This window comes from Ambystoma mexicanum, chromosome 1p (genome assembly GCF_040938575.1).
Source record: "Ambystoma mexicanum isolate Mex_15411 chromosome 1p, UKY_AmexF1_1, whole genome shotgun sequence".
In the NCBI taxonomy this organism is placed as follows: domain Eukaryota; kingdom Metazoa; phylum Chordata; class Amphibia; order Caudata; family Ambystomatidae; genus Ambystoma; species Ambystoma mexicanum.
In genome coordinates this window covers 120047847-120073520 of record NC_090921.1, presented here as the reverse complement: position 1 = coordinate 120073520, position 25674 = coordinate 120047847, and the positions used below count along the sequence as shown (strand labels likewise).

Genomic DNA, 25674 nt, shown 5'->3' with positions numbered 1-25674 from the left:
CTACCTTCTGCCCCCAATACCTTTCCTCTACTTCTCTTACCGGTCCCCTTTGCCCCTCACCTGCTTGCCCTGTCTCCCCCTTCATTTTGACAGAAATGTCAATCTCCACAATTTTATTATGGCCCCTTGTACAGCTGCCAGGCTTGATCTGCATAATGTTAAAATAAGTGCACTCTTCTCACCTACCACCCAAAGCCTTGGTATCAATTCTGGTACTCCCATGTCTGGACTACTGCACTCGCCTCCTCCTTGGCCTCCCCCTCGACTCCTTGTGCTTGCTTGACAAAATACTCAACTTCTCCACATGCAAACTCTCATACACTTTTCTCCAGTTTCCCCGAACTGCCTATATCCTTTCAGGCTCTCTATGAGAAAGCTGCCCATTTGTCTTCAAATCCATCCAAGTGATCACTCTTCTTTTCTGGCTGTTGCTACCCTTGCAAATCTCCTCCACGCGGCCTCTTCACTAACTGCCTCCGGAATCACTGTTCCCCAGCCCCACTGTGCAACCACTCGCTGCACACACCATCCTCCCAACTCAAAAACACCACCACCACCCACTTCTCCTAAGGTCCACTGAAGCTTGATTTCATTTATTGAATTTATGAAGCGCCTTTGGCCAAAAGCGCTATTACAACATATTTAAAAAATGGTACAATGTACATGATAATGCAAAACACAACTAAAAATAGAAGGAGGGGGAGAGAAACAGAAAGTCACTAAGAAGAAAGGAGGGAGATAAGATGAGCTTTCAGGTTACATAGAAAAAACAAAGAGATGAAGAAGAGCAGATAGAGAGAGCGAGAGAATTTCAGTGTTTAGGAGCTAAGAGGGCAAAAGATCAGAAACTAGAAGAAGCACAGGGGAGTTTGGGGACAGTGAGAAGAAGAAAATTCTGTAATCGGAGAGTCTGAGAGGGAAATAGAATGAGACTAGCGAAGAAAGATAGGAGGAGACACGCCGTGAGTAGATTTAAAAACAAAAGAAAGAGAAGAGTAGTTTGGAAATGCAGTGGGAGTTGCTGGGAGGTGAAGTATCCAAATTTGGTTTTTTCAGCAGTGGGGCTGCAACTGCTTCCTTTATCACTCAAGGCACCATAGCAGAAAAAAATGTATTATTCAAGATGCACATGTTAATGATAGTATAGCAGAGACCGATTTAAATAATTTCACAAGCAGGAGTCAAGGGGCATAAAGAAGGCTTCCATTTCCGTGGATGATTAAATCATTCTGGCCTCTTCGGAAGAGGGTGAAGCTGGCTTCTTGGGACCAATCAGCTTCCTTCACAAGTTATTTAAAGCGGGTCACATAGGTAAGCATATCCTGGGATCCTCGTTGAAATTCAAGTAAGCGTTCTTGAGTGCTGTAAACCTGCTCTGGGCGATCAAACATGGCCTTTAGGGCTTCCACAAACCCATTGTAATTATCCAGGAGGGCGTTGCCCGAATTGACTAGGGGGGTGGCCCAGGTTAAGGCGTTACCAGTGAGGTGTGAGATCATGGACCCCACCTTTGCTCGAGGAGTGGAAAAGTAGTAGGGCTTGAAGGTGAAGGGTACCAAACATGAATCAAGGAAGGCACGCAGGGTTTTTGAAGAACCATCAAATTTGTCCAATACTCCTCCCAATAACACACTTTCCTTAGTTTCAGAGTCATGTGACAAGACTAGCTGCTTTAACGCAGCATTCTCAGCCTTAAGGTTCTGAACTTCTGTGGTTAGTTCCTGCATGCCTCGCATGAGGTCTTGAACCGCGGCTTCCATCTCTGTGTCTGTATCGTTTTTTTGGTGTCTCAATCTGTCCCAAGTCTCTCCCCTTCTCACCTGTTTTTGTTGTTTGCTTGAGACCTTCTTTGGTGACTTCTTTTGCACGGTCCGGGATTTGTATAGACTCATGCGCTGGTCTTCGGATTCCAGCGTGAGGATGACAATCCAACTCCAGGATACGTTCAGATGTCCAGGACGGAGACCAGGAAGGAGCAATGACACGGAACACTGTGACCCAGGAAGTTCGAAGGTAAGTTTGAGGAAAAGAAGGAAAGGAAGGAAGGGGCATTCAAGGAACCGGTAAACAGGATGCTGATGAAAACCCCGAACGAACTCCGGCAACACACGTCCAACTACAGCAAGCAGTAGCGTAGAGATGCGCAGAGCCGCGGGGGGGGTGTCTGTTTAGTAGAGCGCAGAGCGTGGAGTGCAAGGACTGGCAAACAGCGTTCCGTGTCCGGCGGCCATGTTGGAAGGATTACTGTATTCAATCCCCTATGTGTCAGGGACCATGACGTCCAGAAAGGACTTACACGACGGTTCATGACAAACGCAGACTTGGACAACAGTACCGCCCTGATTCTCCTTGATCTGTCTGCAGCTTTCGACACTGTCAACCACGCCATCCTCATAAAGAGACTTGAAGGACTAGGGATAACAGACACTGCCCTACTATGTATCAAATCCTTCCTAACAAACAGAATAGAAACAGTATGGATGAAACCTTTTAAATCCAAACCTAGAGACTCCACATGCGGAGTACCACAAGGATCATCCTTCTCCCTGCTTCTATTCAACATCTACATGTACCTATTAATCAAACTCATCAAAAAACACTGCCTCATATGCTACAACTACGCCAAGATACTCAAATAATCTTCAACATACAAGACACCCGAGAAGAAAACACCACACTAGAGAATTGCCTTTGTGACATATTCAACTGGATGAACCTCAACCATCTCAAAATCAACCCAGGTAAAACAGAGATAATGATTGTTTCAACAAAGGGAGGAGACATCAACTACATCCCCTGGCCAAGAGAGCTCGGCACCACACCAGAACCATCATCAACTGTAAAAAACCTAGGGGTCCTGATGGATAACAACCTCACCCTAGAGCCACAAGTAAACTCTCTACTCAAGAAATGTTTCTTCCTCCCACGAGCAGCAAAAAGGATCCTACGGTTCCTGTCGTTCGCCAACAAAACACTTACCATCATCACTCTGATCATGTCCAGAGTAGACTATGCCAATAGCCTATTCCTGGGCATGCCCGAACGACTTCTAAAAAAACTGCAACGCATACAAAATGCAGCAGCCAGACTCCTTCTCAAGCTACCCAGAAGAGAACACATCACACCTTCGCTAGAAAATACTACACTGGCTACCACTAAAACAGCGAATAAAGTTCAAGTCCATGTGCATCACGCACAGAGCAATACAAAAACAAGGCACCGAATTCCGAAGCAACAAACTACGCCTACATCAACCGACTAGAACACTAAGGTCAAGCACTGACATACGCCTGGAACCAAAACCCTACAAAAGAAAAAACTTCAGAGGATCCTCTTTCTCTCACCAGGCACCCAAAACCTGGAATGACCTACCTAAGAATATACGGACCACAACAAACCACCTAGCATTCAGGAAACTCCTCAGATCATGGTGTTACACATTATCAGCGTTGGTCATGGTGGCAAAGAAGGAGATTAGGAAGAACGGCACATAACGTTATAATGCAGGCTCCCAAAGCGACGGTCCCTTGTGAGGAAGACCGCGGTCTAGTTGTTTCACGCACATCTTACGTTCCTGCGTCTACTCACGTGACTCCTGATAAGGAAGGAAGTGTTACTAGCATACGCGTCGCTACTGTTCATACCGACGCTCTGTAAGTTCGCCGCTAGGATTCCTCCTTCTGATATTGCTAACTTGCATTCTCCTCTGATATCTAAACTTACCTCTTTTCTGTCTGCCTCCCATACCCACAGATCTTTTCTCAGGCCGTATCCCGTCTCCACCATAGGTTTCAAGCTAGGAGTTTCGCCCGTGTCTGTAAGTTCCCTTAAACTTAGTGCCCTCTTTAACACATTCAATCCTCCCATTGCTAACAATCATTCCCTTACTAATCCGTTCACTCAGCACAACAAATCTAAGACTTCCAGCCATCCGGAGATTCCCAAGAACGTCCTCATCCCATTGAGGATCTCATTCTGAATACCACGTACATTTCCCTTCCTAAACAGTAGTACTCTCTTTTCTCTCACTCCTTCCTACCTGGCATTTACCTGTTCTATCTTGTTCCCTGGAAAGGTTTCCAATCCTCTTCGCACTCCAGCTCGCATAGAGGGACCTTCCAAGCTGCTACCCTCCGTTCCGAAGAGCCACCACGATTCAGGGTTTTATTCCCCAGGAGGGTTTCCCTGGGGATTCCGCCTCCCTCCTCTCTGATATCCAATCCGGGGAGTGAGAGAGAGTAGGACTCCCACGGGGATTCCTCAATCTCTGCCTGTTGCCTCCGGTGCAAGTCTATGTCTGCCAGGTTAGTGAAAATGTAAGTCTTTGATTCTATACCAGCTTACACATGGCACTTCACAGCGTAACCACAACAGAGAGGCACTAGAATGCCCCGACATTAAAACAACGATGAAAATAACTCCAACCTCGGCCACCCTCAAATTTGACAAACACTCAACCCAAAGAACCAACCACTCGACAGAGCATAAGATATCAAGGAAAATAGCCACTAAAGGAAGGCTCCAGAGACTGATCACATACTTAGACCCAGACGAAAGCCCTCAAGTGACTCATCCACTCATACGTACCGGACGAAGCATATCCAGACCGGCAGACGCACTTAGATAGAATTGTGAATATTAGCATGGCCACACTTAGATAGAATTGTGAATATTAGCCTGCGTCGCATCTAGATAGGACTTTGAATGTTAGCATGCCGGCACTTAGATAGAAGTGTGAATGTTAGCATGTCCACACTTGGATAGAATTGTGGATATTAGCCAGTGTCGCATCTAGATACGACTGTGAATGTTAGCATGCCCGTGCTTGGGTGAAACCTGAATGTCAGCATGCCCACACTTAGATAGAGTTGTGAATATTGGCCTGGGTTGCATCTGGATGGGACTTTGAGTGTTAGCATGCCCGCACCTATGCGAAACCTGAAGACTAGGATATGCTACACTTAAGAATTGTGAACATTAGCCTGCGCCGCATCTAGATAGGATTGATTGAAGTATAGCATGCCCGTGCCTAGATGAAACTTGAATGTCAGCATGTGCCACACTTAGAATTGAGAACACTAGCCTGCGTAGCACCCGGATAAAATTGTGAATGTTAGCATGCCCATATCTAGACAGATTTCTAAACACTAGCCTGCGCCGCATCTGGATGGGATTGTGAATGTTGGCATGCAACACCTGGATGGAATTCTAAACATTGGCCTGCGCCGCATCTAGATTGGATTGTGAAGTGCTCTACTTAGACAAAACTGTGAATGTTAGCATGCTAAAGGTCAGGTAACTTACTAACCAATATAAGCTCAAAATTTGCATGCTTATCTCACTCAAAAGACTCACACAACCATCTCTCGCACAACAAGCCGCACGCACTTCACAACCCTGCAACAACACATAAGCCGGAGCAACAGCACACGTGGACTGACACCGATCCAATACCCGCACCAAAGCTCAGCACCCGGTGTATACCGAGTTGAAGCTGCCAACAGAACACCACTCGTCTCACTATCCTACTCCCTCTTCACCTTACTAACCCATCTCACATTATCGTTTACAGATCCGCCAGAGCGCCTGGGGACCAATTTCGTTGGTGACGGTGCGCGGTACAAATACCTTTAACATTTAACATAATGTATTATTACCTGGCGAGGGACAATCGGTTTGTAACAATCGATTCGATTGGCCCTCGCCGGAACCCTACCAGCGTGACAAAGGCTCACCTGCCAAGGTTCACAGTGCTGTGTCCATCGCAGTTCCATCTCTTATTTGTCAGGCCGTCATGGAAAGGGAGAAGAGAGTACGTGTAGTTCATTTACCCTAATACATGGCGGCCATTTATTTTTTTCTCGAGTTGAGAAACGGCTTTCATGCCATTACGCTACTCGGGAAAAATTACTATTAGTATCCCGATACAACGTGCCGGCGTGCTAATAGCAATATAACCCTCAGGGGTGGGGGTCATAACCGGTCGGGTAATGCCACTGGGGCTACGTTAAAACCCTTGATTTGCTCGGCTTGTATCTGTCACCCAGGGGGCATTACCCAACCAGTAATGCCCCCCCTCCTAGGGTTCTATTGCTTTAATCCATATGCTTGCCAACTTTACTATATTTGTTTTAGAACAAGTGTACTAATGAATTATTTCAATCTTCGGAGGGGGTGATCAGAGTCAGTGAAACTTTAGGAGCGCATAGATCCGGAACAATGCAGCACATTTTTTAAATGGGGTCAGTGACTGCGTTTATTTTATTAGCATTAGGAATACGTGATTTATAGCCATAAAGACTGGGAAACGGGTTGATTTAGCACCAGGATCATATTTTATTTCATCACCTCTGTTCCAGAGTACGGATCAATGCATGAGGGATATGATAAACTATTTGGTATGTTTGCTAGTGGTCTAGGAGACCCGGAAATGTCTGTGACAGAGTGTACAATCTTTCAGTTCTGAAGGGGAGGCTCAGTCCTTATGTTCTGGAAAGACCAAGATGACTGGAAGGTGGTTTCACAATAGGGATCCCTGCTAAAGAGTTCATGGAAGGTGGTTTTACAATGGGGATCTAAGCTTAAGAGCTCATGGAGGGTGGTTAACAATGGATATCCAAGCTTAAGAGTTCATGGAAGGTGGTTTTACAATGGGATCGGAGTTCATGGAAGGTGGTTTTACAATGGGATCGAAGCTTAAGAGTTAATGGAAGGTGGTTTTACAATGGGGATCCAAGCTGAAGAGTGCATGTATGGTGGCTTCATCAGATGCGAGAGTCAAATGCATGGTGGAGCACAGAGAGGTGTTTGAGGTCAGAAGGTGAGTCCTGGATTGTGGCTCGGTTCGTCAATTTTGATCCTGGCAAAGCACGTGAATGCGCCATCAAGGTAAGAGGGTCATCTGTGTGGATGTGTTTGCCACTTCACAGGATCGTCAAAAGATTTGAGAGGAAGGTGTTGAAAAACCCCAGAGGGCTGGCTTTGCGTATGCTATTGCAGACGCGCGCCCCAGGACTGGTCTAGCAGCTGGTCCTGTTTGCATGTTTTGCAAAGATCCGGGTGCAGATTTCCTTGGATTACCGTATTACCTTGCATCCCTGGCTTCTGTTCTCCGATTTCCCTTCTAGGATCACCAGCGTTCTCCAGGGCTGATGGTGTTATCAGGGGGGCGATTGCTATTATAAAAGATGCATTCAGCTATATCCAGCTTTATAGTTTCTGGTTTGCAGAGCTTAGGATTGCTTAGTTATGGAGAACTCGACGTTGTGCTTTATCCCATGTCCACTTTCTTGCTAGACAAGGGAGTAAGCGTGGCAGGTGCTAGATCATATATAATGCCTCTTGCTCTGCTGTTCAACTAACATAAAATAAAAATGAAGTACAAGTTGTATGTCGCCTCCATGTTCCTGCACGTGCTGGTTTGAAGACTGGGAGGCCAGTTTTGGAGAGGCTAGTATTCGCCCTCTTATGGCTAATAATAATGTTCGCGTGTTGCTGTGTTAAAAAATGGAATTAATTGATTTCTTTTCGAATTTGAAAAAAAGAGGTCTTTGCTGCACACTATGCAAGTTGATCCCTCAGCATTGAGGCTGCTGTGAGCTGCATCAAAGTGGATCAAGGGCCTGTTCTCGTCATCAAAGTGATGTCCAACATCAAAGAGGATGCAGGTGAAGGCGCCTTTGACATCAAAAGAATAGAGGGGGCTTGTGAAATGTCAGCTTGGCTTGAATACTGAATCTTGCTTGATGCCGGGAAACAGATATTCGTGATCTGCACCCCCAGGCTGTGGAACCTCATACCCATCAACCTCACCCTCACTCTCATGCAATCCAGACAGGAGCTAAAGACCCTCCTCTTCAAGGAGCACTGTCTTCGTGCACAGTAAACACCCATGATTCCACCCAGCAGCCGACTCCCCCCTCACTCCTAATTACTGCTCCTGTTGCTTAATTGTATCTAAATTGTGCACCCTGACCTGTATTCCTAGGTATCGTACCGCGTCAATAGTAGTAAACGAAAGTGACGGAAACCCATTATACCGTACAAGGGGAAAGGGGTTTGCAGTGGGGTTCAGGGATTGTGAGGGTGTCCCCCGAAGTCGCAAGGCGGGGATCATGCAGGAAAACATGGATGTTTCATTTGTGTGATCACGGCGTGCCTGCATTTTCGCCTACAGGATTTCGTTTGCAAAATGTTCGGTCGCGCAGTGATTGCATAGCTCCTATTCCTATTAACCCATTGTTGCCCAGTGCTCCACCGCTCTGGGAAATTGCCAGTATGTTCAAGTGTCCGTCTCGATGCAAGGAGAGTAGAGTTCGGATGGACCGCGTCATTTGATAGGGAAAAAAATGTTATTTTCGGACAAAAGTGAAAATCTTTGGTCAGAAGACCTTCTTTATCCCTACATGAAATATAACATAAAGAAAACAAATAAAATAGTCTTTTCCTCAATATTCTGTTGACTGAGGGATATCCACATGGGGCAAGATTGAGTGGTGCACACATGAGGCAGAAAGGTACCAGAAGTGACTACCGTGGGCGGTTTCTTATGTAACTCCAGTGACATCACAATGTTTCAAAGCAGGACATAATGTTGCTTGGCTACAAAAGTGAACACATGTATATTATGACCTTGGGATTGACACGAATCACAACTGCCATTTGCATGTCCTCCAGGGATATGGGCTTCTCGGGTGACAGTTGGGACAAGTCAAAGTAGGCCATTGATCCATCCATTGAAGAATGATCCAGCCATGGTATCCATGGGAACAGTGGCTCAGTGTGTTCTCCTCATTACTGGACATACTATGGAAACATTTAATGTTAGTTAAAAAGTTGGCAACATCAGATAAGATGCTCCAAATTCCCATCGAGGTCCCGACTGCCTACTCTCCTAGCTCACACCCTCAAACTCTACTGTCCACCTAATAGCATGCACAAGGGCTAAGCGACCAATCTTAACGCACGGTACAAATAGACACAACAAATGGCAGACTTCAACATCTCCCACACGACCACCCTTGCACTATGGGCACATGAGGATACGCTCTGGATAAAGGTACTTCCAGTGCCCTCCACACAAATCACCTACAATCCCACCGCACCGAGAAACCAGGGCCTTCTGACCTGCACGCACCAAGAAAAAGTTAATATACATTTCCCACTGCCTATACCAACCAAACACTGATCCCTTAGCGCCAAGAAACCATGCAAATGGCAGTGGAGAATGTTATAAAAAACCAGAACATGATAGGGCATTCTTCACCCGTTCCTCAGGCCATAACGGTGGCATGCAGAGTTAACAGTCCGAGCATATCGACGGTGGTTAATGAGGGCACCGGCATGTTACTCCCGGTATGGCCCATGGAACGGGTTAAGAATGCCATTATCTCCCCAGGTTACCCAAGCAGTAACCTGGGGTGTTAAAAGCATTTTCATTAATTGAACAGGACGCTGTGCGTATTCCCGTTCAATGAATGAAGATACTTTGCCAAGATGGCTGCCGTGGAGCCCCTGTTCCATTACCATGGTGGCCGGAAAAAGGAAAAGGCAGGGGAGCTGCGGCAGTGGACGGCACCGTGCCTCAATCAGGTAAGTGGGGTTGGGGAGGAGGGTTGAAAAAAAAAGGGGGGACCGGAGGGTGGGGGAAAGATGGCTGGCTGTTCAGCTCGCCATCAGGCGGCTTGGAACACGGGCTAGGAAGGGAGTATCAGCCTGCGTTTCTAGCCTCCTGATTGGCTGGCTCTCACCTGCAGGGTGCTAATATACCATATTTCACACAAGTGCTATGCATTCTGAACTCTGTATCTTAACCATAACAAGAGTCTGCGCCCGAGCTGCAGGGTCTGCAGTCCAATAATGACTTTAAACAGAATCTCCAGTTTCTGAGTTGTAGATTAAGGATCAGGCTCATGCCAAGGCCAATGTCTGGTATGGTGACACGTGGTAAGGGATTAATGGAGTGACGTCATTAAGCCTGGTATTAGGTGAAGCCTCTGTAGGTCCACTTTCCAGTAGGCTCACCCATTGGCTACACCCATTATTGCAACTCTTTTCAAGGTCACGTGGACGGGGGCGCTTGGATACTCTTGAATTGTATAGTGGAAAACTCTTTGGAAAGACCAGAGATTCCTGGCAGGGCAGGGTGAAGCTGCCATTGAAAAAATTCATGCAGACAGCCAGTGGAGAAACTTTGCTGAAAATGTTGTGGTGGGACATGACATCTAAATGAAAAGGGCCCCAGTTAAATGAGTGAGACAAAATGGTATGCCACAAAGATTGGGGGGGACAAACACCCATAAAATTACACCCATGGAGGCAGCCAAACATTTTTCAGAAATTCCAAACGCTGGGGCATTACTTTAAAATTCTCACTGCCAATTATCTTAAGAAAAAGTGGGTGCATATAAACTGGCTAGGTAGTGCCCCAGGATTTTTTTTTTCCCGGAAGGGTTTGCTTGATGGTTCTATGTTCATTCTTGGGCAGTTTTTTTTTTCATTGCACTTTTTTCCAAAAAGGTTTGCCGAACAAAATTATCAAACTTTTTTATTTATTCAGCGTGTCACCCCCAATTCCCCTCCCCTATTATGTATCCCTATACACCACCCCACCCTACCCCGTATATGCTCTTCCCCCTACTCCCCATATTCTTCGATGTTTTTTTCAGCAAAAATGTTTCACCAAAAAGTGCGGCGAATAAAAAAACAGGGTTGAATGAACGTCTACCTGCTTGACTACCCTTTCCTTCCTTTTGTTTGGTTGTTTGTTTTATTATTTATAATGCGCGCCAACCCAAAGGTATCAGGGCGCAAAGGCATCAAGAGGGTTGTTCAGCTTCGGTTACATTGCTGTGCAAGGTCGTTTTTTAGCTTCGGTTACATTGCTGTGCAAGATCGTTTTTTAGCTTCGGTTACATTGCTGTGCAAGATCGTTTTTTAGCTTCGGTTACATTGCTGTGCAAGATCGTTTTTTAGCTTCGGTTACATTGCTGTGCAAGATCGTTTTTTAGCTTCGGTTACATTGCTGTGCAAGATTATACAATACAACATTAGTTATATACAAGAATGTGGGTAGTCAATATGTTCAGAGAACAAGCATGAGAGAAGCATGTTACACACTGTGGAAAAAGCACTGTGAGGCGAAATGTATACAGTATATAACACTGTAATACAATATATGCAGTATGTACAAAAGGGAAGGTCTAGTACTCAACATGTAGTACACTGTCAGAAGTCATGTTCCTTGATCCAGTGGATGAAGTTGGACCTAAATCGTAAGTATGGTAGGTCTTCCCTTAGGATGGAAGGGAGGGAGTTCCAGTATTGTGCGGCTTTGACAGGAAAGCTGCTTCCGCCAGTCTTCATGCGTTTAAATCTGGGCACTAGTAGGAGGTTGGCATTGGCCGTTCTCGAAGGACGGTTGGATGATTATCTCGTAAATCTAGCTGTAAGGTGTTGTGGGGCAGTGTGGTGGAGACATTTATGAGCCAGGGAGGCTGTTTTGAGGAGAAATTTGTCTTTCGTGGATAGCCAGTTGTTGGATCTTCTGAGGTCTGAGATGTGTGCTTTCTTTGGAAGACTTAGGGCTGCTCTCAAGGCGTTATTTTGTAAGATCTGGATCTTATTGGTAATGTATTTGTTACTCCCTACATATAGGGCATTACAATAATCCAGTTTGGAAAGGACAAGGGCTCTTGCTAGGGTAATGCAGTTGTTAGAAGAGAGGAAGGGCTTGGCTGCTCTGATTAATTTGCAAGTATAGGCAGTAGCAGAAGCCATAGAATGTACTTGTCTTTTGAAAGTTAGTGTGGGGTCTAAATAGAAACCAAGGGTTTTGACCTCCTTGGCCACAGTGATGTTATCATTGTCAATTTTGAAGATAGAGTAGTTATGACCTAGTTTGTTGATGTTAGCAGTAGTGCCAAGAATGAGAAGTTCTGTTTTGTCATCATTCAGGCATAGACTGTGAGAAGCCATCCATGCCTGGATGATGAGGTACACTCTGTTCACAAAGGCCAAATCCTCATTGTAATCACCCGTCAACGGGATGAGGATCTGTGTATCATCGGCATAGTTAGTGTAGGTGATACCCAGGCCATCTAGATCATCAAAAAAGGGCTTTGTAAAGATGTTGTACAGGGTAGGTGAGATGCAGAAGCCCTCTCTCCAGCTGTTTTGGACTACAACTCTCCTTCGGCCTAGCCAGCATAGTCAATATTGATGCATCATGGGAGTCGTAGTTTAAAACATTAGGAGAGCTGCTGTTGCAGACCCCTAACTGGCGCATGAAACTTCCCTTCACTGTTGGCACGCCCTTCTTATTGATCGGATTCAAACTTTTGAGCCTTACCCAGAGGGTCTCAGAACACCTTGCAACCCTCAAAAGAAAAGGAGGTGATAAGGAATGTTTTCAGAATAGGATAGGAAGATTAGGATAGACAAAAGATAGCAGGAAAGGTGGCCGGCTGCTTTCGGTGTGTGGAAAGGGGTATGTTTTGAGGCCGTTGCGGAAGGCGAGGATGCAAGGTCTTTTTCACTGAACTCATGTGAGAGCACATATCATGATATTCCAGCACCCATGTTAGGCAGGGAAAAGCACGGCTGTGGTGAATGCATGTGTTATGATGTGGAGATGGAAGCCAAAAGTTATCATGTGGTGATATGTGCCTGGAGACTGTGAGGGTCCAGATGTAGAGGCATGTAAGGTGAAGGCAGGTGTGGCTGTGAGAGGATGAGACGGTAATCTGCAATACCGTTCCCTCCTTACCCGGAAACGCTCCGCTCTTTGTCAATAAATGCAGGATTATGCAGGACTTCAATGATTTCCTAGCAAAATTCAAATCAAAATGTACTCCCTCAGCATTGAAGGGGTTGCCTGGTCTGATGTCCGTCTACTCAAGAACTACACCAGGTTACGAGGCCGAGTTCCGTAACCTTATCTTCTCCATGAGCGGTGGGCAACCTGTGGTCCTCCAGATGTTTTGGCCTACCACTCTTGACCATCATGGTCAGTGCTGGGGGAGTTCTAGGCTAAAACATCTGCCACCTGCAGGCCTCCGGCCCTCCATCTGGAGGCCTGCAGGTGGCCCACCATCTGGAGGCCTGCAGGTGGCTCACCATCTGGAGGGCTGCAGGTGGCCCACCATCTGGAGGCCTGTAGGTGGCTCACCATCTGGAGGCCTGCGGGTGACCAGTACACCATCTTGCGGCCAGTGTCTCTGTTCAACCTTCAACAGTCTCTATCTCTCTGGAACTGGCCTATTCCACATGCACACATACTACCACAACATCCTCACTCCATCCTCATCATGCACACCACACGTACACGCCACAGCAAGAACTTTCTCTGTGTAAGGCCCCATGCCATAGCATTTCTCAGCCATAATGCCGCCGCTTGTGTCCAATGCAATGCTGCCAGGGGAATGGCTGAAAGAAGAGCCCCTGGATCACATGTTCTGGCTGCTCTAACTGCACCTTCCTTTCCTTTCCAGAGATCAACAACAACCTCCAAGACTTTCGAAATTACTGGGAGTGGCTGCTGAAGGTGAAACTCGACATCTACGCTCGCAAATGTAAGACTCCTCCTCAAAAAGGGATAGAAAAGAGTGGGTAAAGGGTAGAGATCATTAGTTACGGAAAGCGCTCATTTAAATGTCTAGATTCCATGGGGATCCCATGGGGGTGTCCAATAGTTGCAATATAAACGGTTATTTATGTAGATTTTCTTAAGAATGATGCATATGCCATAGACACCAATGTGTTCTTTATTGTCCACAGTCGGCAGTCATTTTGAACACAATTCTCAGAATTTCTTAGAATCAATGTACATAGCATGTCGGGAGAGGGGTGTGGAGACATAAGATGATGTTGAGAAACAATCAAACCTGCTTTTCATTCATCATTTGGCATTGAGGGGATCGGGGTAAAGGCACACATACATTAAGCATCATAATATTATATATAACCAGTTATGTTGTGCATAGCAACACGATAGTTGTCTAATGAATTATGGGGTCACTCATTCCGTGGGGGTGTCCTGTCAATGGAAGGCTTTAAAGCCTTGAGTAAGGCTTTAAAGGCTTCCATTAAAGGCATACTCTAGTAAAAAATTGTATTGTCCCTATGGGTCGGCCATGTTTTTTTAAGGCTAAGTGGCTCGATTTTAGAAAACTTTCCTATGGACCTTACCCGAGTTTTCGTCCATTAAACGCACGCGAAAACAAGCACCTGGCAGCCGCCATTTTCTGAAAATCCTATCTTTTCCCCGATCGCCCTGGCTCACCTGCTTTTGCGGCACTAAATCTATTCCCCCGCCCCTGAGCCTGACATTATCAAAACATTCATATTCCCCGCCTCTCCCCGTGACGTTACTGTGCTGCGTAGGCAAACGCGCCCAGTCGTCTTCTGCGCGACTCCACACAGAACCCGGAAATCAACACAGATCAACTCACAACACAGCGCGCCACAATTCGGAATATGAAACTGTACTTTACAATGAAACAGCAACACGGTACATTTGGTAAAGTACATTTATTTGGCATCAAATGTTTAGAGAATATTCATATGAACTCCGGAAGACATTTATTTTCTTTTATCTGTATCCGCAATAACTGTTCCGTTTCATCTTGGGTCACGCGCTGTTCCATTATGGCACACAGGGTGTTCATTTTCGTAAAAAGAATCACTTTGGAAGCACGGTGAACCGCAAGGCTGTTCCATCAACTAGGCACTAGTCCAGCCTAAAGTTTGTTATGTTACTAGTACAGCGTAAGGGCATGTGGGCCCTTGGCGATCGTCCCATAATATGGTGATCGTGCTCCAGTTGTTGACACGAAGCTGCAGGTGTCTGCTGAAGAATCCGTACGCCGGTGTCTCAAACAGGTGGCAGTTGCAGAACGGGATCAAATACCTGTTAAGAAAACAAATAAATGATAATTAGTCTCACTAGCCGAACTTCATTAATATTATTCATTTCATTCATTACGGCCGATCAGAAACTATTTGCTTGCAAGGGTAGTTCAATGGAGTATGTTCTTCTCTAACATAAATGCGAAAAGTAACGAGATAAATCTAGGGCAACACACAATGATAAACGACACTCTACATGCATGAGGAATGATATGATATATGATATGGCATTTGTAACGCGCGTATACTCAAGTGTTTCTAGGCGTGACGAGGCAGGTGGGGAACAAGGGCAGACAGACAACGATCCTACTAGGCCAGGTGTTTTTTTCTGATCGCGCATGGGGATGGGCTGTACAAGGATAGTTGAATACAAATTAAATAATAGGGCCAGCTGGTGGCAAGTGCAAGGTAAATGCCGGGACAAGGTGCTGAAGGATACAGAGACAGTCCCGTAGTGCAGGGAATAGTGGCTGGGCCAAGGAGCCAGATCGGTGACACCAGTGAACCTGCATGCCCATGTGCCCACTACGAACAGTTTTAACATCTTTTACAGTCATCATTCATTCATTTATTCATGCATCCATTCACTAAATCTTAATTCCGGTCTAAAAGCGTGTAAAGATTTACTTACATTATATTTGAAATTTCCATTGTGTCTCTTCGTAATGCAGTCTGTAAAACGGACCATGCTCTTGACAATGATTTTTCGTATACTGACCTAAAACTGAAACTCGGTCTAGTTTCTGAATTTTCTGCCTTATCGTCTCTTACGTTTTTGCGCACTCCCTTCAAATGTAGTTCTTTCTGCATGGTCCCTGTCTCAAGGTCAAAAAACAATAGACCCTTATACTTCCAGTGCGACTTGTGGGCCTCATCTGTGCACTGTCCTTCGCATTCTTTATTTGCAACATCACGTAGTATAGGCATCTGTGAGAACTTGAAGTTTAGAATCCGTCTATGTAGTGCGCCTCAATGTGCAAATGCGAACTGGCTTCTCTCCCAAATGCCACGGCCTGCTTGGCTGGCGCGTTCTAAGTGCCCCAATTTTGTCCCCGTTGTCTGTGAGCTTTGCAGCCTAAATTGAAACATTTAATTTTTTGCGGAAGGTCAGGGAAAGTATAAAGTACCACAGGAGTTGAGTTAAAAGTGAGATTTATTGTTTGTTTGTTTGTTTTATTTTTTGCAATACGCAAGCCTCCCCTCCGTTAACAGTGCGCAGCATTTACATTTACATGAGATGAGACATGAGAAAAATATATACATACGCGTATGTGAGGTGAATAGAGAGAATTCAAAGGTGACACCCAGCTTCTTCGCCACCCATGATGGTGAAGTTGGGGGTTAGGTTTACTGGTACACTGTACAATAACATTTATTTACAAAAATACAATCCTATTGCAATTATTTAAACCGCGATTTGTACTTTACAATCAGCTGTGCATCGGGTGGGCATGGCACAGTCGCAATCTTTGGTGGCAATGGATCACTGCTCTGTACAGAAACGTCCAAAATTCCATATCTGTGCTTCTCTAACACAGCAACAATAAGGCCTTTCACAAAGTCGAACTGCATTTCATCATTGACTGGTTTGATCACCCATTGCTTACTTCGTTTTGAAAACACCTTGGTGTAGCGAGGCATCCTTACTTTGCCCCTAGTCCTAGATTGTTCACGTCCGACATTGCTGTTATGGGCCAAGACGGCTAGTAGAGTGCGATGTTTCATGCCCCGAAAGCTAAAATGCAAGCGTTTTGGCCTGTACTTTAGGCACATATTGTGGAACACCTCCAAATCTCCTGTGTGACAGAATTCTGTCAGTCCTCTCAAATCTCTTGATAGAGTTTTGTCGAAAACAATCTTCTCAATGGCTTTGTGTGTCAGTGATGATGGAATCAACCACTTCTTCTTCCGTGCCTCCTCTGGGGACAATGGGCCATGTTCAGATTGGTGGAAATGTTCATTTGCTGTCCAGCGGTGAACGTTGGTACAGTGGTGCATCAGTGACCGCCATTTTTCAAGTAGTATTTCCACTGACCCCTCGCAAGTTTTTGAGCTCCATCAAAGATGGTTGGTGATAGAATGTGACCACTGCAAAATACTTTCAAAACCTTTTTTTTTCCTGCAACCGAGATTTTCTTACTGATTGATTTAGCAAGATGCCTTACGTCAAATTGATGTTTAATATGTGGGAACTGCTCTCTCATTGTCTTGGCAATTGAAACATGTCTATCTGTGGCTATGAGCTCGATGTCCATCCCCCTCGATTGTAGATGTTCCACTGATTTTATAAATCCTAGTTTCTCCATGGCCACTGAGGATGTACATTGTGTTACCTGCACGACCTCCGAACTCACAATTTTCTTACTATCCATGTCCTGAAAGTGGTAGGTGCAGTACTTGGCAGAAAACCCAGGGCTATCGCACTGTCCATCGCCGGCTAGCCTGAATCGTTTGCCTTCGAATGTACTTGCTAGAGTCAATTGTTCAATTCTCCAAGCATCACTAATGGCCGGAAACAGATAATCACGTTGGTATGTGTAGTACAGCGCACTAGAAATGAAATGGAGTCCCACAAACTGAAAAAAAGCCTCTAACTTTCTAAAACTGGAGCCACTAAAAAGTGATGCAGCTGCACACAGTAGATTGCCTGCTGCCAGTTTCCCCAGCATCGGTTGTGCAGACCATGAGAACCTATGATTTAATCTACAGGCGGCTTTTATTTTGACGTTAGTGCCTTTCATTTTACGAGTCACATTAATCAATGGCTTCCCACATACTTTCCCTCTAACGGAATGCACACATTTCAGCATACTTATAATTTCCATCAAGCAACTGTCGAATACAATGTATTTGCTCTCTTTCATTAGACTGTCATCCTGCGTCAACGTTGTTTCAGCTTTTGACGCTGTGGAGATGTCAACACATTGGAAAGTAATATCGCTGCTATCAAGTATTGTTGCGTCTATGGATGCTGCGGCTGGTTCATTCTCTCTCATTTCAACATCTGCTAATTCAACATTGATGGGAGAACACAACAATGTCGACATATTTTTTGGTGGCAATTTTTTGGCTGGTGTAGATTGTGTAAATTGATCTGCAACTACTTCAGAGCTATCTCCAATACATTCAATAACATCTTCTTGTAGTGGTCCGGTCGCACAGTAGCTATGGTCCAATGCAACTTTGCTGTAGTCTCCAAACAGAGCTAATTCATGTTCTGGCCATTGGACATGAGCATATCGAGCCTGAACACGCCTCGCCTCAATTAATAGTTCCTCCATAGTGTACATGGTCTGGCAAGCCACATCTCTCATTCGCTTCAATGTCTGTGTGTGTATAGTTCTGATGCCCACAGGTAACTGGAGGAGAGATTGGAAAAGGGATGTTCAGTTTAAACACAAGATGTAGTGTAGTAGAATTGACTAGAAAAAAACATAAAATGGTCCCCACCACAAACATTTTTTAAAAGTTATTAACTGTTTGTAACTAACCTTTTTTTGTTTTTTTTTCTTTGCAACTTTTTTGACTCAACCTTCAATATCTGCACTCTGTAGCTCCGATTCGTTTCCGCATGTCCTCCCTTCCTCTTGCGCTGCAACGGGTATATTTTCTGTATCCGCATAGACAGCAAGGAATGAGGCTCCATCGTCTCCCTGAAACATAGTACTTTCATTACTATGTATCAAAATATTGTTAGCATAAAACACGTGAGGACGAACACACAGGTACATCTCAATAGCCAAATACGATTTAAACATTGTGTGCAACAATCAAACGACAAGTATTCGACCAGTGATGATCTATTTCGATGGAACTGTCAGTATCCATACCTCTGGCTCTGCATGGACTGCCATGAATGGTTGTATTGGAGAGGAGGCATCCGCATCTCCCTGAAACACAGTACTTGCATTAGTATGCTTTTCAATATTGGAAACATAACACACACTTGGGGTCGAACGCACAGGTACCTATAAAGAGATAGCCGCGAAAGATGCATTGTCCAAAAGAATCAAGGAAAATCCAAATATGATCATATTTCATCGACTTATTTCAACGATTCCTTTACATCTGCATCATCTAAATGAGATGTTGTGATTGAGGTGGAAGCTCCGTCGTCTCCCTGAAACACAGTACTTGGATTAGTATGGTTTTCAATATTGGAAACATAACACACACTTGGGGTCGAACGCACAGGTACATATAAAGAGATAACCGCGAAAGATGCATTGTCCAAAAGAATCAAGGAAAATCCAAATATGATCACATTTCATCGACTTATTTCAACGATTCCTTTACATCTGCATCATCTAAATGAGATGTTGTGATTGAGGTGGAAGCTCCGTCGTCTCCCTGAAACACAGTACTTGGATTAGTATGGTTTTCAATATTGGAAACATAACACACACTTGGGGTCGAACGCACAGGTACATATAAAGAGATAACCGCGAAAGATGCATTGTCCAAAAGAATCAAGGAAAATCCAAATATGATCACATTTCATCGACTTATTTCAACGATTCCTTTACATCTGCATCATCTCAATGAGATGTTGTGATTGAGGTGGAAGCTCCGTCGTCTCCCTGAAACACAGTACTTGGATTAGTATGGTTTTCAATATTGGAAACATAACACACACTTGGGGTCGAACGCACAGGTACATATAAAGAGATAACCGCGAAAGATGCATTGTCCAAAAGAATCAAGGAAAATCCAAATATGATCACATTTCATCGACTTATTTCAACGATTCCTTTACATCTGCATCATCTAAATGAGATGTTGTGATTGGGGTGGAAGCTCCGTCGTCTCCCTGAAACACAGCACTTGCGTTTATAGGGAAGAAAGTATAGCAAATGGAATCACGTTATATGATCACGCATGATGGAGCTGTCAGTATCCATACCTCGTGCTGCTGAAGAATATCTATGGATGTTGCAAATGTAGTGCGCACTTCCGAAAGCTGTTGCGCCGATTCGTATACTTGAATGTCAGGCTCTGCATCAAGTGTAGGGGTTGACGCTCCATCGACTGCCTGAAACATAGTACTTGCATTAGTGAGGATTACAATTGTGAAAACATAACATACACCTGGGGTCGACAGCACAGGTACATATCAACGGCTAACCACGAATGAAACATTGTGTAGAACAATCAAACGACAAGAATTCAAGCTCTGATGATGATGCTCGATGGAGCTGTCAGTATCCATACCTCCTGATGTTGAAAAACATCTAGAAATGTTGTAGATGTGGCGGACGCTTCAGCATCTCCCCGAAAGACAGTACTTGCATTAGTATGGTTAACACTAATTATAACTGAAAACAAACACCAGTGGACGATAACTAAGGTGTATATCAATTGGAAAGCACTAACCAAACATTCAGTAAAATAATTACACGATAGAATAAAACTATTACTTGACATGCATAAAACAAGTATGTAGCGGATTAGCCTAATAAGATTACCTGATACGCGCTAGAAGTGGTTGATAACTGCGACCACGTCAAGGATGTAGAATGTTCTTGCTTCAGATTCAAGGGATAGTCAAGAAGTTGTAAAGGTCAATTAATGATTGATAATGAAATGCCAATATTGAAAATAGCCATGTAAGCCGACAGAATACTTGAAAAATGCTCAGTACAGCACAGTTCCCTGTCCCCATATATATATACATTGCGTTTGTGGGTTATGAAATCGAAAAATAATATATTGATAAATGTCATTATTCAAAAAACTGTACACTCATATCAATATCGAAATTATTACAAGGGATAGAACACTTACAATATCAATTAATCCATTCGGCTACACACTACTGCAAGGCCGAAAGCTAAATCCGGACACTTGACTCACCGGTGGCGGAATGTGGACGAATAGGGTGGGAATAGCGTTTTCGAGCAATTTCCGTGTTGTTCGCCGTTTATTCTTCTTTGTTACCCAAGAAGTTGTGTACATGTCCAAGGAAAAGTGCCGGCTGCAGATGCGGTATCGATCGCCCCTCTTGTCCTCTAAGACTTGTTGGACTCTACTTTCCAGCTCATCCAGTGGATATCCGCAATGTCTGACCCATTCTCTTATTCGATCGACAGTTTTCGGGAATACATGCATTGTAGTTCCTTCAGATTTCGCATGGGTCTTCGAAGGGCAACTGCTAATCGAACAGGCAGGCATTGTTGATAAATCTGAAAAGTAAATATCGACATTATTATACCATCTTCAAGAATAAAGATTTGATACAAAAGTAAATGAATCATACAATGATCAATGCAAGGTTTGTTTTGGTCGCAGGAACTGTACCAGTTCATTATGTGCAGCTTAGTATTTGCATAAATTGCAGAAATGTATAAATGATGTGACTAAAATCTGAACATGTGACTCATCCCTTGGATGTTCTGTATTGCACGAGAAGGAAACATGCTTACATCATAGCCTGGATCCCCGAAGGATGCAATTCGATGACAATAGACACAGATGAAAATAAATAGATCTATTGATAGCATAGCAATGGAAACTCTAGTCAATAGCAATGAGAACAATGAACATAGCACTATTGTGTACTGTACGCGCAAATACATAGAAATTTAAAAATCTGCGAAATATGACTAGGATACATGGCCTTACCTTGACCAACAAACAGTCGGATTCAGCAAGCAGAGCAGTATGTTGCAGGAGAATAGGTGGGTGGCCACAGGTAGCACACTGATGGGTTTGCTCTAAGCGGTCACAGAAGTTCACGGATAGCACGACGACGACCAGATTAGCGTAGATCTCGGTGGTTGCCAGGTAACACGTTCAGGAGTTGACTTGCAAAGCACAAAGATGTTCTCATGAGACATATCAAGTGGTTTATAAAGTATTTGGAACAGGGGTGTGTTTGTGAATGAATGACGTATGTATGTCGTGGTCTTAGGGGAGCGGCCTGCTTCAAGGGGAGGCCTGGCTGGAGACACGGGGTCTGGGGAGGCCATGTGACCGATGGCCCCTTGGCGTGGGACACCTTTTGAAGTGTACATGTAGTTTGGCACCTTGGCCTTTCGCGCCCCGGACAGCCCCCCCCATGCCAGCGAGCATCCTCCAGCGCGAACCGCCTTTGATACAGGGGGGTGGGATGGATGGGCCTGGGGCGTGCAGATAAGGCACAGGAAGACTGGTGAATGGAGACACACTTATGTGGATTGCAGGGGGGCGGCCTGCTTCAAGGGGAGGCCTGGCTGGAGACACGGGGTCTGGGGAGGCCATGTGACCGATGGCCCCTTGGCGTGGGACACCTTTTGAAGTGTACATGTAGTTTGGCACCTTGGCCTTTCGCGCCCCGGACAGCCCCCCCCATGCCAGCGAGCATCCACCAGCGCGAACCGCCTTTGATACAGGGGTTGGGATGGATGGGCCTGGGGCGTGCAGATAAGGCACAGGAAGACTGCTGAATGGAGACACACTTATGTGGATTGCAGGGGGGCGGCCTGCTTCAAGGGGAGGCCTGGCTGGAGACACGGGGTCTGGGGAGGCCATGTGACCGATGGCCCCTTGGCGTGGGACACCTTTTGAAGTGTACATGTAGTTTGGCACCTTGGCCTTTCGCGCCCCGGGCAGCCCCCCCCATGCCAGCGAGCATCCACCAGCGCGAACGCCTTTGATACAGGGGGGTGGGATGGATGGGCCTTGGGCGTGCAGATAAGGCACAGGAAGACTGCTGAATGGAGACACACTTATGTGGATTGCAGGGGGGCGGCCTGCTTCAAGGGGAGGCCTGGCTGGAGACACGGGGTCTGGGGAGGCCATGTGACCGATTGCCCCTTGGCGTGGGACACCTTTTGAAGTGTACATGTAGTTTGGCACCTTGGCCTTTCGCGCCCCGGGCAGCCCCCCCCATGCCAGCGAGCATCCACCAGCGCGAACCGCCTTTGATACAGGGGGGTGGGATGGATGGGCCTGGGGCGTGCAGATAAGGCACAGGAAGACTGCTGAATGGAGACACACTTATGTGGATTGCAGGGGGGCGGCCTGCTTCAAGGGGAGGCCTGGCTGGAGACACGGGGTCTGGGGAGGCCATGTGACCGATGGCCCCTTGGCGTGGGACACCTTTTGAAGTGTACATGTAGTTTGGCACCTTGGCCTTGCGCGCCCCGGACAGCCCCTCCCATGCCAGCGAGCATCCACCAGCGCGAACCGCCTTTATATCAATATACAGTATATCGCCTTTATATGAATGATAGTATATCGTTGCTTATCAATAACAAATGCCACATACCGCAGATTCTTGTGAGCACAGTCCCACAATTCAACCAGTGTATTATAGTGGCCCAAGACCCGAAGGTCTGTATAATCCAATGGTAATTGATAGTATAGATATATGTGATTCATTTAAAAAATCGAGACAAACGTTGTTAAAATAAATGTGGTGTTTTATTTTGTATCTTATTTTCATGACACAAAAATACAAGACTTTAAAGATTATACAGGTCAGGTTGCAGCACAGCGAGAGAAAATCCCCTGTACTGACCGCTGTCACTCGGGAACGTTTCTCGAATGGCACGAACGGCACAGGCGGGTATCACTCTTCGAACGCGGTGTCCAAGCCTCCCGTGAAGCCACCATGTATAGGAACGATAGGCCACCAGCCTGCACCACCTGTGAAAAGGAATGAAACAAACTGTTTTTAAATGACCCAGATAAGTTTAATAAACGTTTGTTGTCAATGACAATTCTTGTAACTAATGGTATTTTACACGGACAAATGCTATCTAGACAATGCACACTATTCAACGCCTTACATGCGTTACAATGATATGTAGATGTAATTTTGGATATAGTAGAAGAACATGAAATAGGAGTGGCATGACGAGCAGAGTATACTTACTCGTTACTCGGATTACGAGGACGAACAGTTGCTCAAAGTTCGTGCATAAGCACCATCAAGATTCTCAACACGGCCCGTGTGAGGCAGGCTGCCCTGAGGTCTGGCAGCTTGGTGATGCATTGCGGTCGTGGCTCGCCTTCCGAAATGTAGGCCACGCATCCTGAGTTTTCTCGGCAGCAGCAGTTCTCGTCCTCGGTTGGCATTAGCTCGCACCGATTGAATGTGCACCAGGTGGAGACGCCGTCCATGCGACTAGGCCCAGGCTCTTCATCTGTTGAATCGTCCTCCCAACTGCCGTCCGAATCCCTATCGTTTTCACGTGCTTCCCTTTCCAGTAGTTCCTCCTCGGTATACTCAGGCTCGTACATGTAGGGCATTATTGTAGCCATTGTGTGGTAAACAGAGTAAAATAATTTACCGAGATGGTACAGGTGTTCACACGGGCTACAAGCGGCGAAGGTAGCTGACCAGAGCACTGAAACGAGTCACAGAATACTCAAAGTAACACAGAGAGAGGAATGGAATCGAAAACCTGCTGCTGTGTGTTGTGAAACGGTCTGTTTATACTTATTGAGGAAAGAGGCGTCCTGCCATTTCCATGGCGACACGTCATTAGCTGAAGCAAAGCGAATGTTGACACGAGACGTGCTTTGGCGTTGGGAAATGGGCGGTTCGAGTCTGCTGATGACAGGCTCAGGGGCGGGGGAAATGATTTAGTGCCGCAAAAGCAGGTGAGCCAGGGCGATCGGGGAAAAGATAGGATTTTCAGAAAATGGCGGCTGCCAGGTGCTTGTTTTCGCGTGCGTTTAATGGACGAAAACTCGGGTAAGGTCCATAGGAAAGTTTTCTAAAATCGAGCCACTTAGCCTTAAAAAAACATGGCCGACCCATAGGGACAATAACATTTTTTACTAGAGTATGCCTTTAACAATATGCACCATTTTCAATAATTTGGAGTTGGGTGGAAGGCACGTTGCGCCTCTGCGGCTCGCTTCTGCTATGCCATACCATATGGATTTTCTTCCCAGTGCAAATGCTGGAGATCCCTATGGGGTCTGCTTGCTTTATGTACCGAAGGCTGGCGGACCCCATAGGGATCCATTGTACACTTTGCCTGCCATCCATGGCAGGCAGAGTCTACAATTACAACTAAACGCTGCCCTACGTGCTTGCAAAATGCGGCGTATATGCAAAAGTGTGGAGGTGGAGACCTGGCTACACTGCAGTGCAAACATACCAGGTCCCCGCCGTCAATTTACATTGAGGAGCAACATGAGCTCCTCAGTGTCTGACCTGGACCAATCCATGTATTCAATGACATTAATGTTCTCTGGCATTCTGCTATTCCTGCTTCTCAAATGATTGAGAACTGCCAGTGGTACTGCTGACAAGCCCAGAAAAGCACCTTGTACCTGTAAGTTTAGGAGTCTAAAAAGGCACCTTGTCCCTTCATATTCTGCAAACACAGTTATAGGAGGCCACCAATTGCCTTGCCTTGTTCCTGTATTTTCAACCTAGTACCGGGCTCGGAGAAGTACATCCTTGTAGATAGCTTGCAAGTTTAATTTCCTCTCTAATGAGGGGCAAATTATACCATTCGTTACTCCTTAAGGAGTGGCTTTTTATGATTATTTCCAGATTGGTAGTTTCTCCATAAGCTGCCTCTCTTCGTGCACACCGTTCACACGGGCGTCAAACAATGTATCCGTTGGAACAGACCATTCTGTGTCAGACGCGCAACCGCCTGCGTGACCTCCATTGCACATCTTCTCCCACTGAGGTCCTATTTGCTCTGTGCATGTTTGAAGGTCCAACTGTAGCTTATGTCCAGTACCAGTCTGGTACTGCAGGCTGCAGTCAATTTTGCCAAGTCTTGAAAGCCGTCGGATCCATGTGAGGGGGTTTCAGTA

The 25674-nt window shown here is 45.5% G+C and overlaps 1 protein-coding gene across 1 annotated transcript in view; it reads left to right on the top strand.

Moving 5' to 3' along the window:
• The window catches only part of TMEM95 (transmembrane protein 95), a 141256-nt gene that overhangs the window by 44137 nt on the left and 71445 nt on the right, over positions 1-25674 (top strand). The window contains exon 3 of the mRNA XM_069611622.1: positions 13491-13571. Coding sequence (XP_069467723.1) covers positions 13491-13571 — 81 coding nt within the window. The remainder of the gene's footprint in view (positions 1-13490; positions 13572-25674) is intronic.